Below are 21,883 nucleotides of genomic sequence, written 5' to 3'. Positions count from 1 at the left end.
TAGGTAACTATGCCAGTATAGAATATACCCTTATCTCACCAACATTTTTCCATAGTATCTTTAGACTGCACCTGACATTGTGGGAAGCACTTAACACTTTATTGAATTGACAGGTAACGAATACAGATAAATATTTTAGCACCGTCTCCTGATGTCTTTTGGACTTTTCTTCATTCTCTTCTGGAAAATGTACTCTGAGTAAAACTGCTTTTTCTTTATCTGAAAATGAACCACATAGTGTTTCCAAAATGCTTTGTACCTGTACTTTGAATTTTGAGTCAACTAATAAAAAAATTTAAAAGACTTCTGGGCCAGAGGGGCTATTTAAATGCTATGTAATATGCTTTGGGATGAAAATGCATTATAAATATTTATGTTTAATAATTTTTCTAAAATTCCTTTTTTGGAAGTCTTTTGAACGTTTCTTTTTTGTTTGCGCCTTTCTTTCCTCTTTTCCCTCCTCCCTCCTTCCTTTCTTTCCTCCCTCTTTCCCTTCTTGGTATAGAGTACATTTCTGTAAAAGCTATAGTCTATATTCTGCCAAGCCCTCAAATCTAATTTTGGAACAACTTCTGTAGGTAATTTAAGTACAGAAGGCAGACTAAGTGCTCATTTTACTTTTGACTTGTATATGACATCTGTTTAGAACTCGACTTTCTCTCTTTTCAGAAATAGGAAAAAAATTATTTGGGGACATGTAGGCCAAAGGCAAATGATCTGAGAAGTAAGCATCCTTGTTCCTAAAGGAAAAGTCACTTCAGTTTATAAGAAAAGATTATTTGACCAAAACCAAAGGATTTCAAAAAGAAAGCATGGTATATAGTAGTCTTGCAAGAAGTTTACTGAATGATGAATGAAGAAAAGTGTGTGTCTACATTTTTATGGCCTACCTACAATGTAGGATATATCTTTTTTCTTTCTGACCCACTACCAAAGAAAGATTGTAAAATTGCTGTGTTCAGTAGTATTGGCCTAGAACAAGATGTGCTTATGGTGTGAAAGTAATAACCTTTATGTGTCTTACTCTCAGACTTCATGCCCTTAGGGTAGGTAGAGATACTGGCTCCTAGTTTAATTTCTGCTACTTTTCCATTCTCAACTTGGCATTTTAAATTAGTAAACTGCAGATTTAACCTTCATTTATTTCCTCAAGTCCATGTCATTTCTGTATTTCTTTAGTTATTAAATGTTTTTGATAGTGGTAAAATACATATTTTATTGACTTTTAGAAATGTTTTATCATCTATTTTTCAGACTTTAATGTAAGACATCTTAGTCACGTGTATGCAGCCATATTTTAAATAAACAAATAATAACTATTTTAAATCAAAATTGCTGGAAAAAGGTGCTGCGTAATTTAAACCACATTCAATATAGTAATCTCCTTGAAATCACATTCTTTCTGAAGTGTCTTATTGCTAATATGAAATAAAAAGAGGAATAAATTCCAGCCTTTATTGCATTTTATTGACCTGTATATAGCATCAGTTATGGTACACCTTTATGTTCCATTTATGCCCATGATTAACACTTTATTGGCATTATTATTGTTATAAAATTATAGTATACAATGGAATGCAAGCTTTTGTGGAATTAAAATAAGCCAACAATAGGATTATGATTTAACATTTAGAACAGAATTATTAGATCATCCTTGTTGGTCAATGTAAGCAAATAATAGGGGACTTTCTAGCTTTTTTTCCCTTTTTCTTTTTTTCTGTTTCAGTTGGTAAGGAACACTGTTACATGTGTAATATTATTTGAGATGTTTAGGTCATCAGCCACAGCATTGGGAATCTTTTTGTCATGCTGAGTTTTTTCACTGGAATTTGTTATGGCATTTGCTGTAAATAGGATTAGACCTGTAAAACCAACAGATACTGTAGTATGTTACTCTTTATTAGTAGTTTTCTGTAACTTTCATGTCTACAGTCTTTGTGTTTGAGCTCACATTTATTATGTTCTTAATAGGCACTGTTTTGGATGCAAAAATTTCAGGGCTCTCAAGAACTCTAAAAAAGGATCTAGTGCATGCTTCATATGTTAAGCATCTCATTTTATAAATGAGGCGAGGCATTTGGGACTGGGAGAAGTCAAGGGACTTCCTCCATATCATGCAATGAATAAGTGAACCAGAGCTTTCTTCTCTCATTTCCAGTAGTGTTTGGCTAAGACATGAATAGCAGTTTTAACTATTGTATTCAGAAATCTCCACAAACTTGAATTCTTGTGTAAAGCCCCCCAAATATAAGGAGCAAATTAGATATAACTTAATATTTTAAATTTTAATAGATTAAAAAAGTAAATAAAACAAAACAGAAACAAACACCTTAGTCTGATTGTCCTGTCTATTGTCTTATATTAATGGTGGGGTTTAGGCCAATGTTTTCCATAAATACAGTTAATCCTCATGTTACCTAGTAATTGACATTTTTCTCTTGATGCTGTTCATTTTGGTTAAACTCATTTTATGCAATGTTAAAATTGATAAATGTAAAGACATTCCATGGATATTGGGTAAATGGTTTGTCTGAAAATTTCCAAAGCTTTTCTAACACCCATTTTGTGTGCAAAAACCTTAATTGTAGTAGTGCCATACATCTAGTTTATTAGGAAGCTCAAAGGATTAGAGTTATATTTATAATTAACTTTCATCTACTCAGAGGGAAGAAACTTTATTGGTGGAATAACACTTAACTATTGTAATTGTTATTGCTCAAAAGGCATAATTTTACTGTATGTTACAGTCTATTGGCCACCATCATTCTCATGAAGTTCTTTAATAAATTTTTCGTATTTAATACCTTTGCTCTTGAATAATACCAATAATTTCATTTCCCTTTGGGGCATACAGCTGTTGCCAGCCTACTCAGTGTCATGTCAGGGCATAAAATCGTCTTGACAGAAAGGTCTAAATTATAAATAGTCCCATAATGACATTCAGCTTGGGTGGTACATTTATAAAAGGAGTTATTAAAGAAAATGTCATTCTAACCTATTACTGTAACTAGAATCCTTCACAGTTCTGCAGCCATCTTTTGGTACAAAAATTTGGTAATACTTGCATATGTAAAACATTTAAACAGGACTCTTATTAAATTTACAAGTATAAAGACATACTAGGGATGTTGGATAAGTGGTTTCCTAAAATTTTCCAAAACTTTTTTATCACAAGTACATGTCTTCTCCCTTTCAAGACTGCTGAAAAACGGAGTATTAAGACTCCAAGGTTTTGGGACTTCCTTGGTGGCGCAGCGGTTAAGAATCCGCCTGCCAATGCAGGGGACACAGGTTTGATCCCTGGTCTGGAAAGATCCCACATGCTGCAGAGCAACTAAGCCCAGTGCGCCACAACTACTGAGCCTGCACTCTAGGGCCCGCAAGCCACAACTACTGAGCCTGAATGCCACAACTACTGAAGCCTGCACGCTTAGAGCCCACGCTCTGGAACAAGAGAAGCCACCACCATGAGAAGCACGCACACCGCAACGAGAGTAGACCCTGCTCTCTGCAACTAGAGAAACCTTGCACGCAGCAACGAAGACCCAACGCAGCTGAAAAAAAAATAGTGTACGTTGTTTTTTAAAAAAAGACTTCAAGGTTTTGATATTATTCAAATAGCATAGCACAGGAAATATATGATAAAAAAAATATATGATAAACATATATATATGAAAAAAAAGACCAGAGGTTGATTTATCTCATTGTTAGCATAACAATACTTCATTATGAGATAGCAGTCAGATTATCAGAATCTACTTCTAGTAATGCTTTTAGATTGTTGTGGAAAAAAAATTGAAAATTAAAAAATGCTAATGAGCATGGATTAAGAGTAAAACAAGATATTACAGATCATTCATGTAAAGGATCATAACATTTATTATTATTTTTATTTTTATTTTTTTGCGGTACGTGGTCCTCTCACTGCCGTGGTCCCTCCCGCTGCGGAGCACAGGCTCCGGACGCGCAGGTCCAGCAGCCATGGCTCACGGGCCTAGCTGCTCCGCGGCATGTGGGATCCTCCTGGACCGGGGCACGAGCCCGTGTCCCCTGCATCGGCAGGCGGACTCTCAACCACTGCGCCACCAGGGAAGCCCATAACATTTATTTTTAATAAAAAGCAATAGAATTGTATTGGCCTCAGGATCAAAACAGTAGTGGTCATCAGTAGTCATTTTCTTAACTGGGTAAGGTAGGTAAGGGAAGAGTTTGTGCTTTTGTAATCATTCTTTCTATAGAGTTATCAGACTATATATATTATATGTAACAGGAGGCTTTACTAACCAACAGGTACACCAACTCTCCCTTTCTAGGTCTAAGGCAAATAATGGCTCTCTTTCCCACTGAGTCCAGTCTGAACTTCTCAAGTCGTCATCACTAGCTCACAAGATAAATCACTGCTAGTTTAAAAATAAGCCGATGGTTTTAGTGGGCAAATGCTGAAAAGCAGATGGATACAAATAAAACAGGGGTATCACGGAGTCTATTCCCGGCCAGTTCTCTTCAGTACATAAATGCTGGAGAGATGTGCTATGTTAGCACCATATGTTACTACATTTGTTACCTGAATCTTGGTCGCTAGTTAGTAGAAAGGAACAAATGAAACTGTGAAAGTGAAGACTTATCTTGATTTTCTAATGTAAAGCACGTATATCTGAAGTTTTAATTTCTTAATCTGGGCATCTCTGAGAAAACAATAAATTTATGTTACCTCATGGTTTAAATCCTTCAAAGATCTTACCACTGCTTATAGGAAGGACCTTTATGAATTTTCCCTTGATAATCTCATTATATTCCTTCATTGCACTTTACATTTCAGTGATGGTGACCTGTTTTAGTTCTTCTCTACTAGACTGTGAACTCTGTGAAAAAAAAAGTCCCAGAACCTTGCACAATACCTAGCATGCAGTAGGACTTCAATAAATTTTTAAACAATTGAACTCTAATTGGATGAATCTGGGCAAAGCACTTTGGCAGTGAATAAATTTTTTTCTCACTTTTAGTGTTTTCTAGATCAGAGCAGTGAAGACTGGAGGTAAGAAGCAAGTTAGAAAATCAGAAAATCCAGATTTTGTGCCAACTCTGAATAGTTGAGTTTAATTCAACATGCATTTATTGTTTTTTAATTTGGACTCCAGAGACAACTTGTAAAGACAAGAGCATGAGTACTTCAAATTTTCTTTCGAAAACTGAGTCATAGATGTTGCATTTCAAGCCAAGTAAAGGTTTGATTATTTTACACTTCATGGCTTTTTAAAATTCCAGTTGCTATAACAACTTTGATATTTCTTTATTATTTTTAGCACTTCAGTTGCCATAACAATAAGATATCTTAAAAAATAGCAATTTTCTTTTATAAGGGAAAAATCTCTTTCAATTAAAAATGAATTTGAATCAACATTTCTTTCCTATAGTGTGAACCCATTATTTAAAATGTACTTGTGCTGTTCTGTTTTCATATAATTTTAACAGACTTTGCCAGGAAAAGTTTTAAGGTTTAACTTTTCCCTCTATGTTTTTATTGTACAAAAATTAAAGGGAGGTAACTATATTGAACCCATTCTGTGAGATAATATTAATACTTGATGGGATTTCATTGATATAAAAATCCTCTTAAACAATTTAATTTCCAGATTTGCTCTTGTATAAAGTAAGAAAAGAACATGAATGATTGATAGCTCTTACATGAAAGATGTAAGAAAGCTTGGAATTTCCTTTTTTCCTGTGTTATTTTTAGGTGTATTTATTATGTCTATTGCCTTACTAAAATAGTTACCACCTCACCTACCTAGAAATAACTGACAGTTCAGACCTGAGCTATGACACTTTACTCATAGAGCAGTACTTCTGTTTACTCTTGGATAAAAACTTCTCATAAGCTTAGTTTCTGATTTTTAATCCTCTAGAAAATTAAAGATAGCAAATTAGAAGAGGAACGAAGAGTACTGCTATATTTATATAGAGTCAAAAATATAGGGAGCTATGTATTCTTTTCTATGCAAATAGAGTCAGAAAATATAGGGAGCTATATATTCTTATCTAGGTACCTAGTTACTTGTAGAAATTAAAGTCTCTCTTGATTCAATATACATATATATTGAATCCAAGGTATGATTGTGTTATAAGAGAGTATTCTAACTGACATTAACAATGATGATCCCAGCCTACCAGGCAAACATTAAATTATGTTCAGAATTCTCAATTTAAGAAGGCAGAGGAGTGGATGATACATCTTATAAAGATTTAAATGTAAAATTGGATAAAGTAAAGCAAAATTTAAACAATTAAAAAAGAGAAACCTTCAATTATCTGGGAATTGCAGGATCCATGTAACTGAGATTTTTATGGACCAAGGTTTGGTAATTCTTATATTACTGTGTTGCTAATCACATAAATTTCCTAAGATGTGTGGTCAGGTTCAGATAATGTGTTTCCTTTAAGAATGTACTTTTTAAAAGGAATGTTGAGGGATTTGGCAACTCAAGAGAAAAGTGAAAGTATTGTTTTAAATTTCCTAATCTCAACAGGTTACTGTGGGTGTGGTTTCTTAAGGAAAAATGACTAAACAAAAAGCCTGTTGATAGTAAAGAATATGTTTAACTTCATTATCTGTGAGCTTTGAGTGAACAACTGCTATACGCTTTTTCTGGTTTATTTTTAATCACTTCATAACCAACTTTAAAAGTTAAGTATTATTATCTCAATTTTACAGATGGAAACTGAGACATGTGGAGAGAATGACGTACCCAAGGCCTCACAGTTAATAAGTGCTACAGCCAGTGCCAACCCAAATCTGGCTCATTCTAAAGCCTACATTTTCTTCTCTAAGTCACAGTCTTTCCTAGTCTTCAAACTAAATAAATGTTTTTTAAAGGTAATAACATAACTTGGGGAAAATGGAAGGAAAGATCATACAGTACATGGTTTTATTGTTCTGCATACTATTTTTGACCAATTAATTTGATTTTAAGTATATATTTTATATTTGAGGGTTTCCCCCACTAAGAGTTAAACATCCCCATAAATTAGTATTTTCTTTGTCCATCTTCCTTTGTGATTGACTAAAAATAATGGATTCTCTCAAAGGTTTTGCTTTCTCAGACAGTTGTCTTAGGTCCCAGCTAGCTAAGGCAGTCTCAGAGTATTGTATAACTGGCATTTAATAAGAAGTCTTTTCTCACTCAGTGTCTCACTTGCATCTGGGCTGTTGTGTCTGTGAGTACAAACAGTGAGCCATGAGTCAGGTATAATGATTGAGAGACTGTGAAAGTAGACATGGGCTAAATGTACTTATTCTGTCCAGCAGTATCTGTTCTTTTAGACATTTCAGTAGCCCTTATTCTTGGTGGGACTTTGCTTCTGAGGATTCTGATATTTTTCTTTTTCAACATCAATATTTATGATTTCCTGGCAATGCCTTAAAATGCTCAAGTAATTTAGGTCTCTAATTTGATGGTGTTGCACTGAAATGGGGGCACTTGAAAAAAGCAAATGCAATCATCTTTATCATTATCTTCAGCTATCACTTACATATGGGTGAAATGCACAGATCTTAAGTGTGAATATTTTGGTGAGTTCAACACATATGCATGCATATAACCCACAGCTATTAAGATAGAAAATCTTTCCATTGTCCCTGAAAGTTTCCTTATACCTCTTGCCAGTAAACACACGCACACACAGACGCACACACAGACACACAGACACACACACACTCCTGAAACAAGTATGTTCTGATTTCTTTCATCAAAAATTAGTTTTGCCTGTTCCAGAACTTCATTGTATGGACATATCACATTCCCGATTATCCATTCCCCTGTTGATGGATGTATGGGTTGTTTCTAGGTTTGGGCTATTAAAAATGAAGCTGCTATGTACATTTTTATACAAGTCTTTTACAGATATATGTTTCTGTTTCTATTGGATGGGATTGATGGGTCATAGGGCAGATTTGTTTAATGTTATAAGCAACTCCCAAACTATTTCAAAAATTTCCAAGTTGGGCCATTTTTCATTACCACTAGCAATTTATGAGAGTTTCAGTTGTTCTACATCCTTACCAACATTTAGTGTTTATCAGTGGCTTAATTGTATCCATTCAAATGGGTATATAGTGGTATCTCATTGTGATTTTACTTGGTCTTTTCTTGATGACTATTGATGCTGAGCACTTTTTCGTTTTCTTGAATGACCATCTGTATATCTTCCTTTGTGAAGTGTCTGTGTCTGTATTTTTCCATTTTGATTGAGTTATTTGTATTTGTATTAACAAGTTGTAGGAGTCAGTTATGTATTTTGGATACAAGTTCTTTGTAGGATATATGTTTTACTAGTATTTTCTCTCAGTCTTTTGACTTGCTTACTGATTTTCTTAATTACATCTTTTGAAAAGCAGAATTTTAATTTTAAGTATAATTTATTTTTTGTGTTTAGATCTGTGATCATTTCAAATAACTTTTTGTGTATGGTATGAGAAAGGGGTCTAAGTTTATCTTCCTCCAGATATTCAAAATTTTCTAGTACCCTTTACTGAAAAAATTTTCTTTTCACCTTGACTTGTTTTAGAGTCTGTTGAAATTCATTTGGCAATTATGGGTTTATTTTTGGACTCTCTATTCTTTTAAGTCATCTGTTTGCCTGTCCTTATGCCAATCTTGATTATTGTGGCTTTACAGTAAGTCTTGAAATCAGGTTGTACCAGTCCTCCAACTTTTTTCTAATCCTTTCCCAAGATTGTTTTAGCTATCTTAGGTCCTTTGTGTTTATATGTAAATTTTAGAACCAGCTTCTTAGTTCTACCAAAAGCCTACTTGGATTTTAATTGGAATAGCAATAAATCTGTAGATCAATTTGAGAAAAACAAATATTCATAACAATATTGAGTCTTCTAATCCATAAAGATGACGTATCTCTCCATTAGGACCTTTTAATTTTTCTCAATGACATTTTATAGTTTTTAAGATAGAGGTCTTATATGTCTTTTGTTAAATTTATTCATATTTTCTGTGTTTTGAGGCTGTTGTAAATAGTTTATTGTTTAAAAATTTCATTTACTATTGTCTATTGCAAGTATATAGAAATGCAGTGATTTTTGTATATTGACCTTGTATTATGACAAAATTTACTCATTAGTTCTAATGGGATTTTGGGTAGATTTTGGGGGGGGGCATATTTCTTATGTATACAATCATGTCTTCCTTTTCTTGTATTGCTTAACTATTTTTTTATCTTGCTTATATACTGGTTGGGACCTCCAGAACATTGTGCATAGAAGTGGTGCAAGCAGACATCTTTGCCTTGTTTCCAGTTTTAAAGGGAAAGCATTTACTCTTTCACCATTAAATATCATGTTAGCTCTAGGCTTTCCCATATAGTATCTTTGTCAGGCTGAGGAAGTTTTCTTCTGTAGTGCCATTATCTTAACATTTGTTAAATATTTTTAATTGTTAATAACTTGCCTCATAATAAAATGAATTTAACTTACAAACTTGTTTTCTGCTCTTGAGGGGTCACGAAATCAGTGGATTCTAACATGTCCCACTTTAGAGAGTTTATTTTTTCCTTAGCACTTAGACCAAGTTGCTTTAATACTACATTTGGTAGTACATTTAAAATACATTGACACTGCATTTTGCAGCATTTGACATTCTTAAAATGATAGGTAAATAATCATTATCTCTTGCTAGATATGATTTTACAAATCAGTAGTCAAATATTCATATTGAATTGGGTTTAGGTAGAGGTATAGATGAATAACATTGTGCTTACTTTGAATATATTAAGAGGTTAATTATTTTCCCCCTTCAATCTGGTCATATATTTTATAACCTTCTTGTGAATCTTGTATTTCATACAAGGGATTGCAAGGAAATTTGCATGTTTGACCTTCACAAAACTGGTTATTAGTGTTTTTCTGTCTTTTTATAGACTCGTCAAGCTATTTGATATGCTTTATATTAACCTTATACTAAACACTTATTTGTTCAACTCCTATTCTTTGCCCAACACTGTAGTGTAGGCACTGGAGATATAATGAGGAACAAAACAGATGTTCTTCCCCTCATGGAGCTTGCAATCCAGTCAGGAAGACAAAACTGAACGAAAATATACTATAAACTATGGATGTGTGGAATCTGGTCTAATCTGGGAATTCAAGGACGCTTCCTCTGAGGAAGTGGTATTTGCACTGAAGCCTGAAGACTGTATCTGAATTAACTAAAAGAAATGTGATGGCATATTAAGCAGCAGGTTCAAATACCCTGAGGCAGTAAGGAGCATAGCAGATATGTGTGGGATGGGGGAAGGGTGGAGTGGAGGGAGGTAGAGCCAGTTTAGCTAATCCTAAACAATGTAGAAGAGAAGTTAGATTGAATAGATATATGGAGACCAGATTTTATAGGACCTGTTAGTATTTTATCCTAAGGGCAGTATAAAACCACTGAAGTATTTTAAATGGGAGTGATATCATCTCATTTGCATTTTGGAAAGGTTATTCTGCCTGTTTTGCACATAATGGATTGAAGAGAGGCCACAGACCACTCAGGAAGACCAGATTGGAAGCCACTATAGTGGTTCACACACAAGATGGTGCTATTTGTTTAGGGTAGTGGAAGTGGAGAAAAGTTAACAGATGGGAGGAATAATTGAAGAAATAAATTCTGAATCCATACACCTTTTTGTACCTTAAAAAAACCTTTTACTTTACCCTATATTTGTTTTTTACAATATTGGTTGCTCATTTCTCCTTGATAATCACTGCCTACTGTTTATCCTGTTTACCGTCGGTGGCTAATGATCCTCTCTTGCTTTGCTGTTTAGATCCTATTGAGTAGTTGCTTGAGTTGCTTAGATGTCTAATAATGAAATATTGATACATATAAAAGGACATATAAAACATATTTAAGGTATAAATGAAAAATTAAACATCTGTGATGTATCATCTCAAGAAGTTATACAGTTTTAGCTATTAGAAGTAATTCTGAAGTAATTCCAGATAATGGTTCCTCTTAGATATTTCACAGCTAGTGTTCATCAGTTGAAAGGAGAAGGGGGGTGGTTGATAATGACTAATAAGAATGACAATAATAAAACACCTAATGACCCCTAAAATGAATAGAATTATGAATAGTATAAAAACAAAGATTGCTTTATGTAATGAGCTGTGTAAATATGATATTAATGCTCTTGTTATTGGAGCTTCACATTATAAATTAGTTTCTATTATAATCAGATCAGAAAAAAGGATGGAAAGGAAGAAAAGTGAGGGGCTAGTAAAAACAGTCAGTCTCAGAAAAGAAGAAAATTATCTTGTTTGAACTCCTGAAACTTTTTTTTTGAAGTTGGTAGAAGAAAAGAAGGAAGCTTGGTGGGTCAAAGCTATTGCTTCTTAAACTCTCCCTCTCGTATTATCATATACCTTTGGCAGCATATACAACTAGGGATTATTTACAGTATTCTTAGACTCAAATCCCTACCAGTGATTATTTGTTGGAAATAAATGTGTCAAACTAAAGTGATCTAGGGACTTCCCTGGTGGCGCCGTGGTTAAGAATCTGCCTGCCAATGCAGGGGACATGGGTTCGAGCCCTGGTCCGGGAAGATCCCACATGCCGCGGAGCAACTAAGCCTGTGCGCCACAACTACTGAGCCTGCGCTCTAGAGCCCGCGAGCCACAACTATTGAGCCTGCATGCCACAACTACTGAAGCCCGCGTGCCTAGAGCCCGTGCTCCACAACAAGAGAAGCCACCACAATGAGAAGCCTGTGCACCGCAAGGAAGAGTAGCCCCCACTCGCTGCAACTAGAGAAAGCCCACGTGCAGCAACAAAGACCCAATGTAGCCAAAAAAAAAAAAAAAAGTGATCTAGTATTTGAATTTCCCTAAATGATATTTTTTGCCATTTCTCTGATTTAAAAAATATGATTCAAAACTTGAAAAATAATGCACAGTCTGTACTTTGAGAAGGATTTTTTTTTTGAATTTTGGTGATGAGGTAGCTTTAATTATTAATAGCATTTTATTTTTCAGTGGTTTTATAGTAAAGCTTCGTATTTAACTGTCTACATTCATGAATATTTATCACCTTTAATTTTTATTTTGAATATTTATTATTATTGTGAAAGAGAGTTTTAGTTAAATAGAATCTTGTTTGATTTCCATGCTTTTATGTAACCCTAAAAGTCAAAATGCTTTCCTGTAAAATAGGACTTTCTAGCATTTTTATATTAAATTTAAATATTTACTTTCAAATCTCAATATGGTACTCATTCTAAGATTGTTATTCTAACTTATTTCATACACTTTTCTGGTAATGAGCAATGTGCTTCCATTCTATATTCCACCTAACCCCCTGAAGATTTTAACAGTAATATGATCTTCCTGAAAGGCAGTTCAACATGGGGGAAAGAATAGATCTTCTATTATTTAGAAATCATTTTTTGAAATCCAAAATAATTCTTCTTAGACATTTCCTGACTAGCTGCTCTAGTGGAAAAGAGAGGGAATGAGGGAGGGGTTCATCAAAATGGTGTTAAGAATGACAGTTTTGATCTGTTTCATTCCTAGTTTCATGGCTCTGTAATAGTGGGCAAGTTATACTTACCTTCTCTAGGTACCCACTTTCTTCCTTTGGAAAATAATAATGATGGGTATCTACTTCATAGAGATTTAATATTTTTATTGAGACAAAAATGTAAAGTATATAACATAATGCTTGGCACATAGAATGTGCTCTAAGTGTTGGTTATCCATTTTCATCTCAAATTTCCTGATTCAATTCTGAAATAATGTGTAAGGTAATTCCAAATCACTTTTAAGAAAATTGCTGACCCCATAAGAAATATTTTTAAAATACTGGATGTTTGTCTATAGTAAGTCAAAATAAATGGAAATATTTTTTTTTCTTTCTTTTTTTTTGCGGTACGCGGGCCTCTCACTGTTGTGGCCTCTCCTGTTGCGGAGCACAGGCTCCGGACGCGCAGGCTCAGCGGCCATGGCTCACGGGCCCAGCCACTCCGCGGCATGTGGGATCTTCCCGGACCAGGGCAAGAATCGTGTCCCCTGCATCAGCAGGCGGACTCTCAACCACTGTGCCACCAGGGAAGCCCCAAATGGAAATATTTTTAACCTCCATTATATAAATGAGCTTAATTACTTTCTTCTGACTTGGGTATGAGTAGCTCAAGCACTGTATGACAAAGTTCTTTGACTCTTTGACTCTTTTTCTATTAGGATAAAAAGTGGACTAAGCAGTCATTCTATTTATTTCTAATGTCTTCTCTTCTGAGGTCACATTTGACCTTAAATATTCCAGCAAGTAGATTTTAGTATAGAGGTATTAGTTCCAATGCTTTGTTTGTACAGTTAAATACATCAGATTCAGCAATTTAGTGTGGGTGTGGCAGGGATTGGAGAGATTATGAAATAACTTATATTAATCAAAATATAATATATTTTAAAGAGTAAAAATAGTAGCTCTATCACTTGAGTTCATGAAGACTTAGACGATTTTTAATAATTAATAGGTTTTTTCTGCCAATGAGCATTAGATTACTGCTGACTTTTTAGTGTCATAGTACCTTGTGGTAGTTTCTCTACAGGGTTTAAAGGTGTATCTCAGGGTTTTTTTTTTTTTTTTTTTTCTGTCCTGCTCATAGGAAATAATCTTTACACATGCTATAAGGAAAATACCTCTAGAAATTCATACATGTCATTAATATGTTATAAGGATTGGTCAGTTCCATTGTGTTCTTTTGTCAATCTTGATCGGAGCTTGCCGAGTAAGTCTATAAGCCTGCATGTGCCTGGCAACTGTTACCTAGTGACAGTTTCAGCTGCAGTAGCCATTGGCTGTGCTGTTGATTGGGGCAGGAGGACCGAGTCACCTTTCTGATGGTGAGTTCTGCATCAGCTCAGGGTGAGGAGGAGGAGCAGGGCTTCGGCTCAGGTGGAGGCAGTGATACTGAGAGACTGTGAAGAATACACCGACAGCATCTCGGTAACTGCATCACAGTAAATCGGACTTCTGAATCAAGCAGCCCAGCCTAGCAGCTGATAAGAGTGAATGTAGGTGAGAAGCATTGTTTTATTCCTGTAACAAGAACTATTTTGTGATAAGTGAAACTAGGAATGTGCAAGGAGGAATATCCTGTGGCTATTATTATAAAAGAAGAAGGACTTCCCTGAATGACTTGGTGGTGCACAAGAAAATAACTTTAAGAAGAATGCTTTCTGTTAAGCTCCTGCATTGTTCCTGAAGGAAATGTTTCTATTTCTAATGCATGTTCTTTCTACAAAAGGTATGACAGCAAAGACTGACAAGAGACTCTCTGAAATGCCTGTACTTTAAAAAAGACTTTTGACAAATGTTAACCTCATATCAGAATGACCTTGGAAGCATTTTGGATGGATTCTATCCTGCCAGTCTTTCAGCATTTCAAACTCTAGGATTTAAACTCATCTTGATGCTTTAGAAGTATTTTAAAACAAGAACATCTTGTAACCTATCCAATGGCCCCTGTATTAATTGAGCACTTGCTCAAAATAGAATACAGAACTAGAAGAGGCATTTTCTTAACATATGGCTGCTATATAACTGCAAATATAACAAACAAGGTAATTTTCCACTTTGAAAAGGTTTAGTTGAAGTAATGATTTAATGTGTTAATCATTTAATGAAAACAGAAAAGATATAGCAATATAGATTAGAAAGCCTACTAGAAATACCTAAGTAATAAATAATGGCAGCATTTCTAGTCAGAAGCTCAGAGCATATAGGAAAGTTTCTATTTTCTAAATTTCATATATATTTACATATATTTGTGAGATATAGGTGTGGTTGCAAAGGTGAGAAATAACTTTGAGCTGTATATTTTATGATCATGCTCCATTATAAGGAAGGTGGTGTATCAGATAATGAAGGTTGTTTTCAGTTATTGATGCTGAAATTAATAGCAAAAATGATTTTATTTTCCTTTTGAAAAGGAAGGAGTATAAATTACGATGCTGGTGGTAGCACCAGTAACTGTAATGGACTAAAACTCTTTTCATCTGAATGCTTAAAAAAATGCATGCAGAATTAAAACTTCAGAAGTTTTTCATATTTTGTCAGTGTTGACCCATTGTGTATTATCTTCTCTACTGGAAGTATGCTTTTTTTCTCTTATGAGAGTTACAAGGCAATCTGGAGTCCATTACCGCTGTTCTGCTCCTTTGTGCCCCAGTAGAGACGAGTCTTTTAGAATTAATCTTGTTGGAGAAGGGGGTCCTTAGCTTTTGAGAGAAAAGAGAGAGAAATGGATCATAAAGTTGACCCACCAGCATCAAATCTTGAACTGAGCCAAAGACACACTTTGCCACAATGAACTTTTTCTTAGCTTTCCAACCAAATCTGAGATCTTAATTATTTAAATTCTAAAATATGAATCCATTTCTCCTGACAGATGAAACAGAAAGCCTGAGCCTATTTAAGGTTTTTTTCTCACTCTTTCGAGTTGATCCCTAAGAAACTACCTTTCTGAGGAGAACAAACGGCCCACAAGAGCTTTTCTTCCTTTGGCAATTGCTTTCTTTTCTTTTACAGATTTAATTTTTCATAGTGCAAGATATTATTACAAAGTCCGTTTTCTCTAGAAGTGCCTTTTTGTGTCTGCAAAAAGTTGTTTGAAAGCACCGGAGGGAAGCTAATCGGTGACCTTTTTTTCACCTCCTTTCTAGCTTATACCCCTTCCTCCCCCCTCCCAAAGCTGAGGTGTGTTACTGCTGCACTGAGGCTGATGAAGAGACTTGAGTACTCCTTGGGATGCTCAGCTGTGACAGAAGCACTGCCACTGTCTACTGAAGCTGATTCTGAGACACTCATGGGCAGAGTTTAGCAGATGCTAGGCAGGGCACCTGCTTGCTGTAGCCAGAGCTGCAGGTTCTTTTAATTCCAAGCCATGAATGAATCCAGGTGGACTGAATGGAGGATCCTGAACATGAGCAGTGGCATTTTGAATGTGTCCGAACGTCACTCTTGCCCACTTGGATTTGGCCACTACAGTGCGGTGGATGTCTGCATCTTCGAGACAGTTGTTATTGTCTTGCTGACATTTCTAATCATTGCTGGGAATTTAACGGTCATCTTTGTCTTTCACTGTGCTCCACTCTTACACCATTATACGACCAGCTATTTCATTCAGACAATGGCATATGCTGATCTTTTCGTTGGAGTTAGCTGCTTGGTTCCTACTCTCTCACTTCTCCACTACTCCACAGGTATCCACGAGTCACTGACTTGCCAGGTTTTTGGATATATCATCTCAGTTCTAAAAAGTGTTTCTATGGCATGTCTTGCTTGCATAAGTGTGGACCGCTATCTTGCAATTACCAAGCCTCTTTCCTACAATCAACTGGTCACCCCTTGTCGCCTGAGAATTTGCATTGTTTTAATCTGGATCTACTCTTGCCTAATTTTCTTGCCTTCCTTTTTTGGCTGGGGGAAACCCGGTTACCACGGTGACATTTTTGAATGGTGTGCCACCTCTTGGCTCACCAGTGTCTATTTTACTGGCTTTATTGTTTGTTTACTTTATGCTCCTGCTGCCTTTGTTGTCTGCTTCACTTACTTCCACATTTTCACAATTTGCCGGCAGCACACCAAAGAGATAAATGACCGGAGGGCCCGATTCCCTAGCCATGAAGTCGCTGCCTCTGGAGAGACTGGGCATAGCCCTGACCGTCGCTACGCCATGGTTTTGTTTCGGATAACCAGTGTGTTTTACATGCTCTGGCTCCCGTATATCATATACTTTCTTCTAGAAAGCTCCCGGGTCTTGGACAATCCAACACTGTCCTTCCTAACAACCTGGCTTGCTATAAGTAATAGTTTTTGTAACTGTGTAATATACAGCCTCTCCAACAGTGTTTTCCGGCTAGGCCTCCGAAGACTGTCCGAGACAATGTGCACGTCTTGTATGTGTGTGAAGGATCAGGAAGCACGAGACCCCCAACCTAGGAAACGGGCTAATTCCTGCTCTATTTGAAGAAAACCACACAGTAAATCAAATGTAATCTGACAGTAGTTTGGAATTGTATTCTTGCTTCATCTGGAAATTTGCCACTAGAGAAATATTTACTTGAATAGTTGACTATGAGAGGAAGGGACTAAAGGGTTTTTTTTCATGGAAAAAAAAAAACCTGAAGAAAAGGATGTATAGAGGGTAATCTCGTGAGATAATTGTAGTGTGTGAGTATGAATGTGCAGTAGTAGGCAAAATCAAGCACTGAGGATGGAAAAGTACCTCAGATCTTCCACAGAGCATGAGCAAAGCCCCTGGCGTCTGTCTCTCTCTCTGACTGGACTCTCTCTGTCTCTGTCTCTCTCACTCTCTTTGTGTTTGTGGAAATTACTTACATAAATTGCCCTTTACAAAAAAATGCTACATATTATATATGTGGTAAAGTATAATTTTTTGCATCAAAGTGTACTTGTTTAAGCTCACTTATCTATAATCCCTAAACGGTCTCTCCATGGAGGATGCATAGTAAGCATTGTATTTTATTACCTGCCACACAACCATTTTGCTTGTGTTTTTATAATATCCGTAGCACAAAATTTCTGCTATGAACAAAAAGAAACAGTATTTTTGTTTCTTCTAGGTAAAATTATGCTCCCTCCTCCTTCCTAACAGTCTATTTTTTTTTCTCCATTTTTCTTGATCTGCATCCTTTGGTACCTTAATCCAGAAGTGTCTTAGCTAATGAAAGAATCTACTATATAAAAGTCATAATGTTGAATGATTTATTCCTTCCAAAATAGCATTCTATAGGTTGTTTGAGATATTGTGTTAAGTATTTTTAATGGCTTTGGGAAACATTTTTATTTGTTTTCTTTTGAATTATTTCATGTGCCCAAAGTGGTGTCTTTTTGTTTTTTGCGGGGGCTATAGTTAAGCTTTGTTTTTCTTTAAGATAATTCACAGATAATTCTAATGCAGATGCAGAGTACTCACTCAGAAGTGAGGTATTGCTCTTAAAGCTACTTGTATCCTTTTTTTTTTAAAGAGTAAAATATTAACCTTTTTGTGTTAGATTTACAAAGCTTATTGTTGTGTCTGCTAATTATTTGTGTGATAATGCATTTGCACATACTATATTTTTTACAACAAAGAAAATGTAAATTACATTATGTGATCTGTGCCTAATGTCTTCTTAGCACACTATATAGATCAGTGTTGCTTAAGTCATCAACACTGGACAAAAATATACAAAAACTTCTTTTAAGAGAAAAATACTTTTGTGTAGTTGTTATTTAGATATTTCTATTAGACCAAGCTGCATTCTTAGTGATGCTGAGAATAAAATATACTTAATTATCAAATACAGGTAAGAACTGTCAGTATTTTCTTTTGTAATGATCTGTTTTCATATTCAGAGATCAAATTAACTTATTTTTTAGTGTGCTACATGGAATTGTGTAGTAAATTATCAGGGGTTTAGATGTAGCAAAACACCATTTGGGAGATTAGTAGTGAAGCAGGTGTAAGTGCTAAAACATCTAAATCTTACTTTTTTTACCGTAAGTTTCCTGCCTGACAGATATTTTAAAATTTATATCAAACTACTGAGTATTTTTCTTCTCAGCATTTTTTATTTCTTTATTTTATGAAATGCATTTAGTGAAATGTGCCTATGACTCTTCAAATTGGAAGCCAACCATGTTTGCACACTGGTGGTTTGACTTCAGAGGTCTTTTAGTAAAAGAAAAGTCATCATTTTATTGAGGTTGTTCTGAACCCATGTATATTTTTAAACATGTAAGGAAGGTTTAAAATAAAGAATAAAACAGTATTCTACATATTCAAAATCAGACTTTGCTTCAGTTTAATAAAACACTTAGAATAAGAGTTTACTGTTGGGGAATCAAAATTTGTTTCACATTTTTGTGGTTTGGGTTGTTTACATTAATTCTCATCCCATTTGCCATTGACATCTTGGATAAGTTGAAATGTGCCTTTTGAGTTCAGACCCGTTTAAGGAAAACAAACTTCAAGGAAACATAATGCTGCTGACTTTTCAGGTGGCATAAATAGAACTTTCAACATTATATGTATTATTTGGGAATCAGATTTTGATCCTTTAGTTTGGTGTGTAAGTATAATTAGAAAAGACTCCATAGATCCTCTGTGCAGAAAACCTGAGGCTGTGTTTATTGCATTTTCCTCTTCTGGCTTTTCCTCATGGTAGTTAATAACAATAATTATATGCCAGGCACTGCGTGAAGTTTTACATATATGAAAACATTTAATCCTCACTACAACCCATGGAGATAGGTACTGTTTTTATCCCCATCCTAAAGATGGGGAAACCAAAGAAAAGTGATTTATCCAAGGTCAGTCACTCAATTAATCAGTGGTAGAGGTTCATTCACACTCAATTAACCATTATGATATGCTGCCTTTTCCCCCCAAAGCCTCCAGACCTTTGTACCTCTGTCTATATACCTTTCCCCGACAGAACTTGTTTGAGTTTTCTTTTTTTCTCACTTAAATCTTTTGCTTCAGGTCCTTCCTTGTGATATCTTTTTCCTTGATCTTAAAAATCTCTTTTATTAAAGTAGCAATCTGGTAAGCCCACACTTACCAGTTTAGTCTTCAATCAAACTGAAACCCTGGGACATGACATTCCCTTGACATTACTTTTGTTCATTTTTGTTAAGTTTTCATTGAATATCTTTTTCAAGTCTCTATAAATTTCTTATTGAAAAAAATGTTTTTTGAAGGGTAAGAGTGGAGAAGGAAATCTGTGTTTTAGGCTGAAAGGAGAGCCTCTAGAAGGCAAGTTCTCGGTTTAGATTCTTCATTTATTTTAATGTTTCATGTGCAACTCTAGGGCAAGCCACTTAACTTGCTTTTGACATATTTTAATGTGTGCTTAGATAATAATACTTATTTTGAAATTATTCTGTCTTTTAGAAGAATATGTTTTAAAAATAGAAAGCTTAACCATTATTCTTATTATATTGTATTCTATGGTAATTATCCAATTTGGTTATAAATGACAACCAAACAATAATGATGTAGTCTATTACTAAAGATTCTATTATCTGTGGCGTTGTTTCTAAAGTTACATAGTGTTGGAAGGCTTTATAAGCTACTAGTTTGTGAAACCTGCACTGAAACCCTGGCCCTCATAAGCTGTTTAGCCCTAGGAAAAATACTGAATGTTCCATGTCTCCAGTTTTCTCATCAGGAAGATCCAGAGACTTGTACCTTCCTACTAGGCTGGATTTGAGGACTAAGTGAGATAAAGTAATCTCTGTGTTCAGCATGGCTCCTGACACATAGAAAGTATTTGGAATGTGATAGCTCCTGTTTTATCATCTTTGTGGATGCCAGATTTATTGCCATCACAACTTAAAGATCACTAATTGCAATTTAAGAAAATTGTGTTTTATAACAATTAGAGTTTTCTAAAACAGCGTTTTTTCCCAAATCTGTCTAAACTCAGATTTTGGCCTAAACTCAGATATTTTTAAATGTAGAAAACTTCCATAATCTCTGAAAGCTCATTTTCCAGGAATAGTTATTCATGAAGACATCATTTGAGATTAAAGACATACAGCAAGCAGACGATGGGATGAGACAGGAATGATTCTGAGATTAACCTACCTCCTTACTTTATTGTATTAAATATGCTTAAATATTTTTCTTTCATCAGGTTGGCAATAGAAGGAAAGCATTGTTCAGGAATATCTTGCCATTTGTCTTCACATTTTAGTTTTCCTCATTTACTAAAATGGAATTGAAGGTATTTTGTCATGTACATGTTACCTCGAAGAAACAAAGATTAATAAATAGATTCGCTCTACATGTATCTTCTATAATGAAGATTAGAAATGATGTTGCTGCCTTAAATTAAATGACTTTCCTCTGTCTCTCCCTACCCTGGAAGCTAATCATTAGATGTGAAAAAGTTATAAATATGCGATAAACAAAGAAGATTAAGATGTGGGGAATTTGCTTGTATAACATGCTGAGCGTAGCATCATTTGTGTCCAGGTAGGACCATCACAATGCACAGGAGATTATGTTACTGAGTTGATGCTCTATTCTGATGTATAGGTTCCAAAAGTTACTCTTTTCCCTGAGTAAAACTTTAAGATTAGAAGGATATGTAGAAAGTTGCATAATCATCAACCAAATATATAGACACTGAGGAAAACAAAATGACTTGAAAAGAAAAAAATATAAATCCCCTTTTCAGTGTTTCTTATGTATGAAAGTTTTATCCAGGGCTAGTTTTGCTCTATAATTTAAAATATTTTAACTTTATTTAATAGTGTAAATTATTGTCTTTTAAAATATTAAAAGTGATGTGATTAGGTTTTTCTTCTTTATTAATCTGTTTAAAAGTTTTTTACAGTGAGCGTTTACTTATGTTATAATGGGAAAATTGTTTTGTTAAAAAGAATGCTGACTGTTTAAAAACTATTTTGATGTTTCACAAAAGTTTTGTTGATTCTACAAGGAACATTATCCAATTTTGTCTCAATACTGTATTCTTTTGAAGACAGTTTATGTAGTTTCTGACTTGTGTAACATTTGTTATTTCACGTAAAATTTTTAGAGAAGTTTGATGCCCTTCTGCTTATGATATTAGATGTCCTTGACGTAATTTTGCTTCAGCACAATCAGTTTGAAGTGTTATTTGCTGAATCTGAAAGGGATCTCAATCACCTACCACTTTTCTACTGCACTATTTTTTTAATGCACCCTTGATGGCACCTTTTAGCATTTTTCACATCTTTAAATAACAGAAGGATGACCTTGCATTAGGGAAATAGGGTCCCGCTGGTGTGTTAACTGCATTTCACAGATAGGCAAGATTCTGCTTTCAGTCCCC

The 21,883-nt window shown here is 34.9% G+C and overlaps 2 protein-coding genes across 4 annotated transcripts in view; both read left to right on the top strand.

The window, feature by feature from the left end:
* Positions 1 to 21,883, top strand: part of RABGAP1L (RAB GTPase activating protein 1 like) — a 689,539-nt gene that overhangs the window by 218,284 nt on the left and 449,372 nt on the right. The window lies entirely within an intron of this gene.
* On the top strand, positions 15,805 to 17,181 carry GPR52 (G protein-coupled receptor 52). Its single transcript, XM_082612940.1, has one exon. The coding sequence runs from the start codon at positions 15,937 to 15,939 to the stop codon at positions 17,020 to 17,022; it is 1,086 nt and encodes a 361-aa protein (XP_082469066.1). The 5' UTR covers positions 15,805 to 15,936; the 3' UTR covers positions 17,023 to 17,181.

This window comes from Mesoplodon mirus, assembly GCF_964341445.2.
Source record: "Mesoplodon mirus genome assembly, chromosome: 3".
Classification (NCBI taxonomy): domain Eukaryota; kingdom Metazoa; phylum Chordata; class Mammalia; order Artiodactyla; family Ziphiidae; genus Mesoplodon; species Mesoplodon mirus.
The sequence above is the reverse complement of the archived record's forward strand: the minus strand, read 5'-3'. Positions and strand labels throughout refer to the sequence as shown.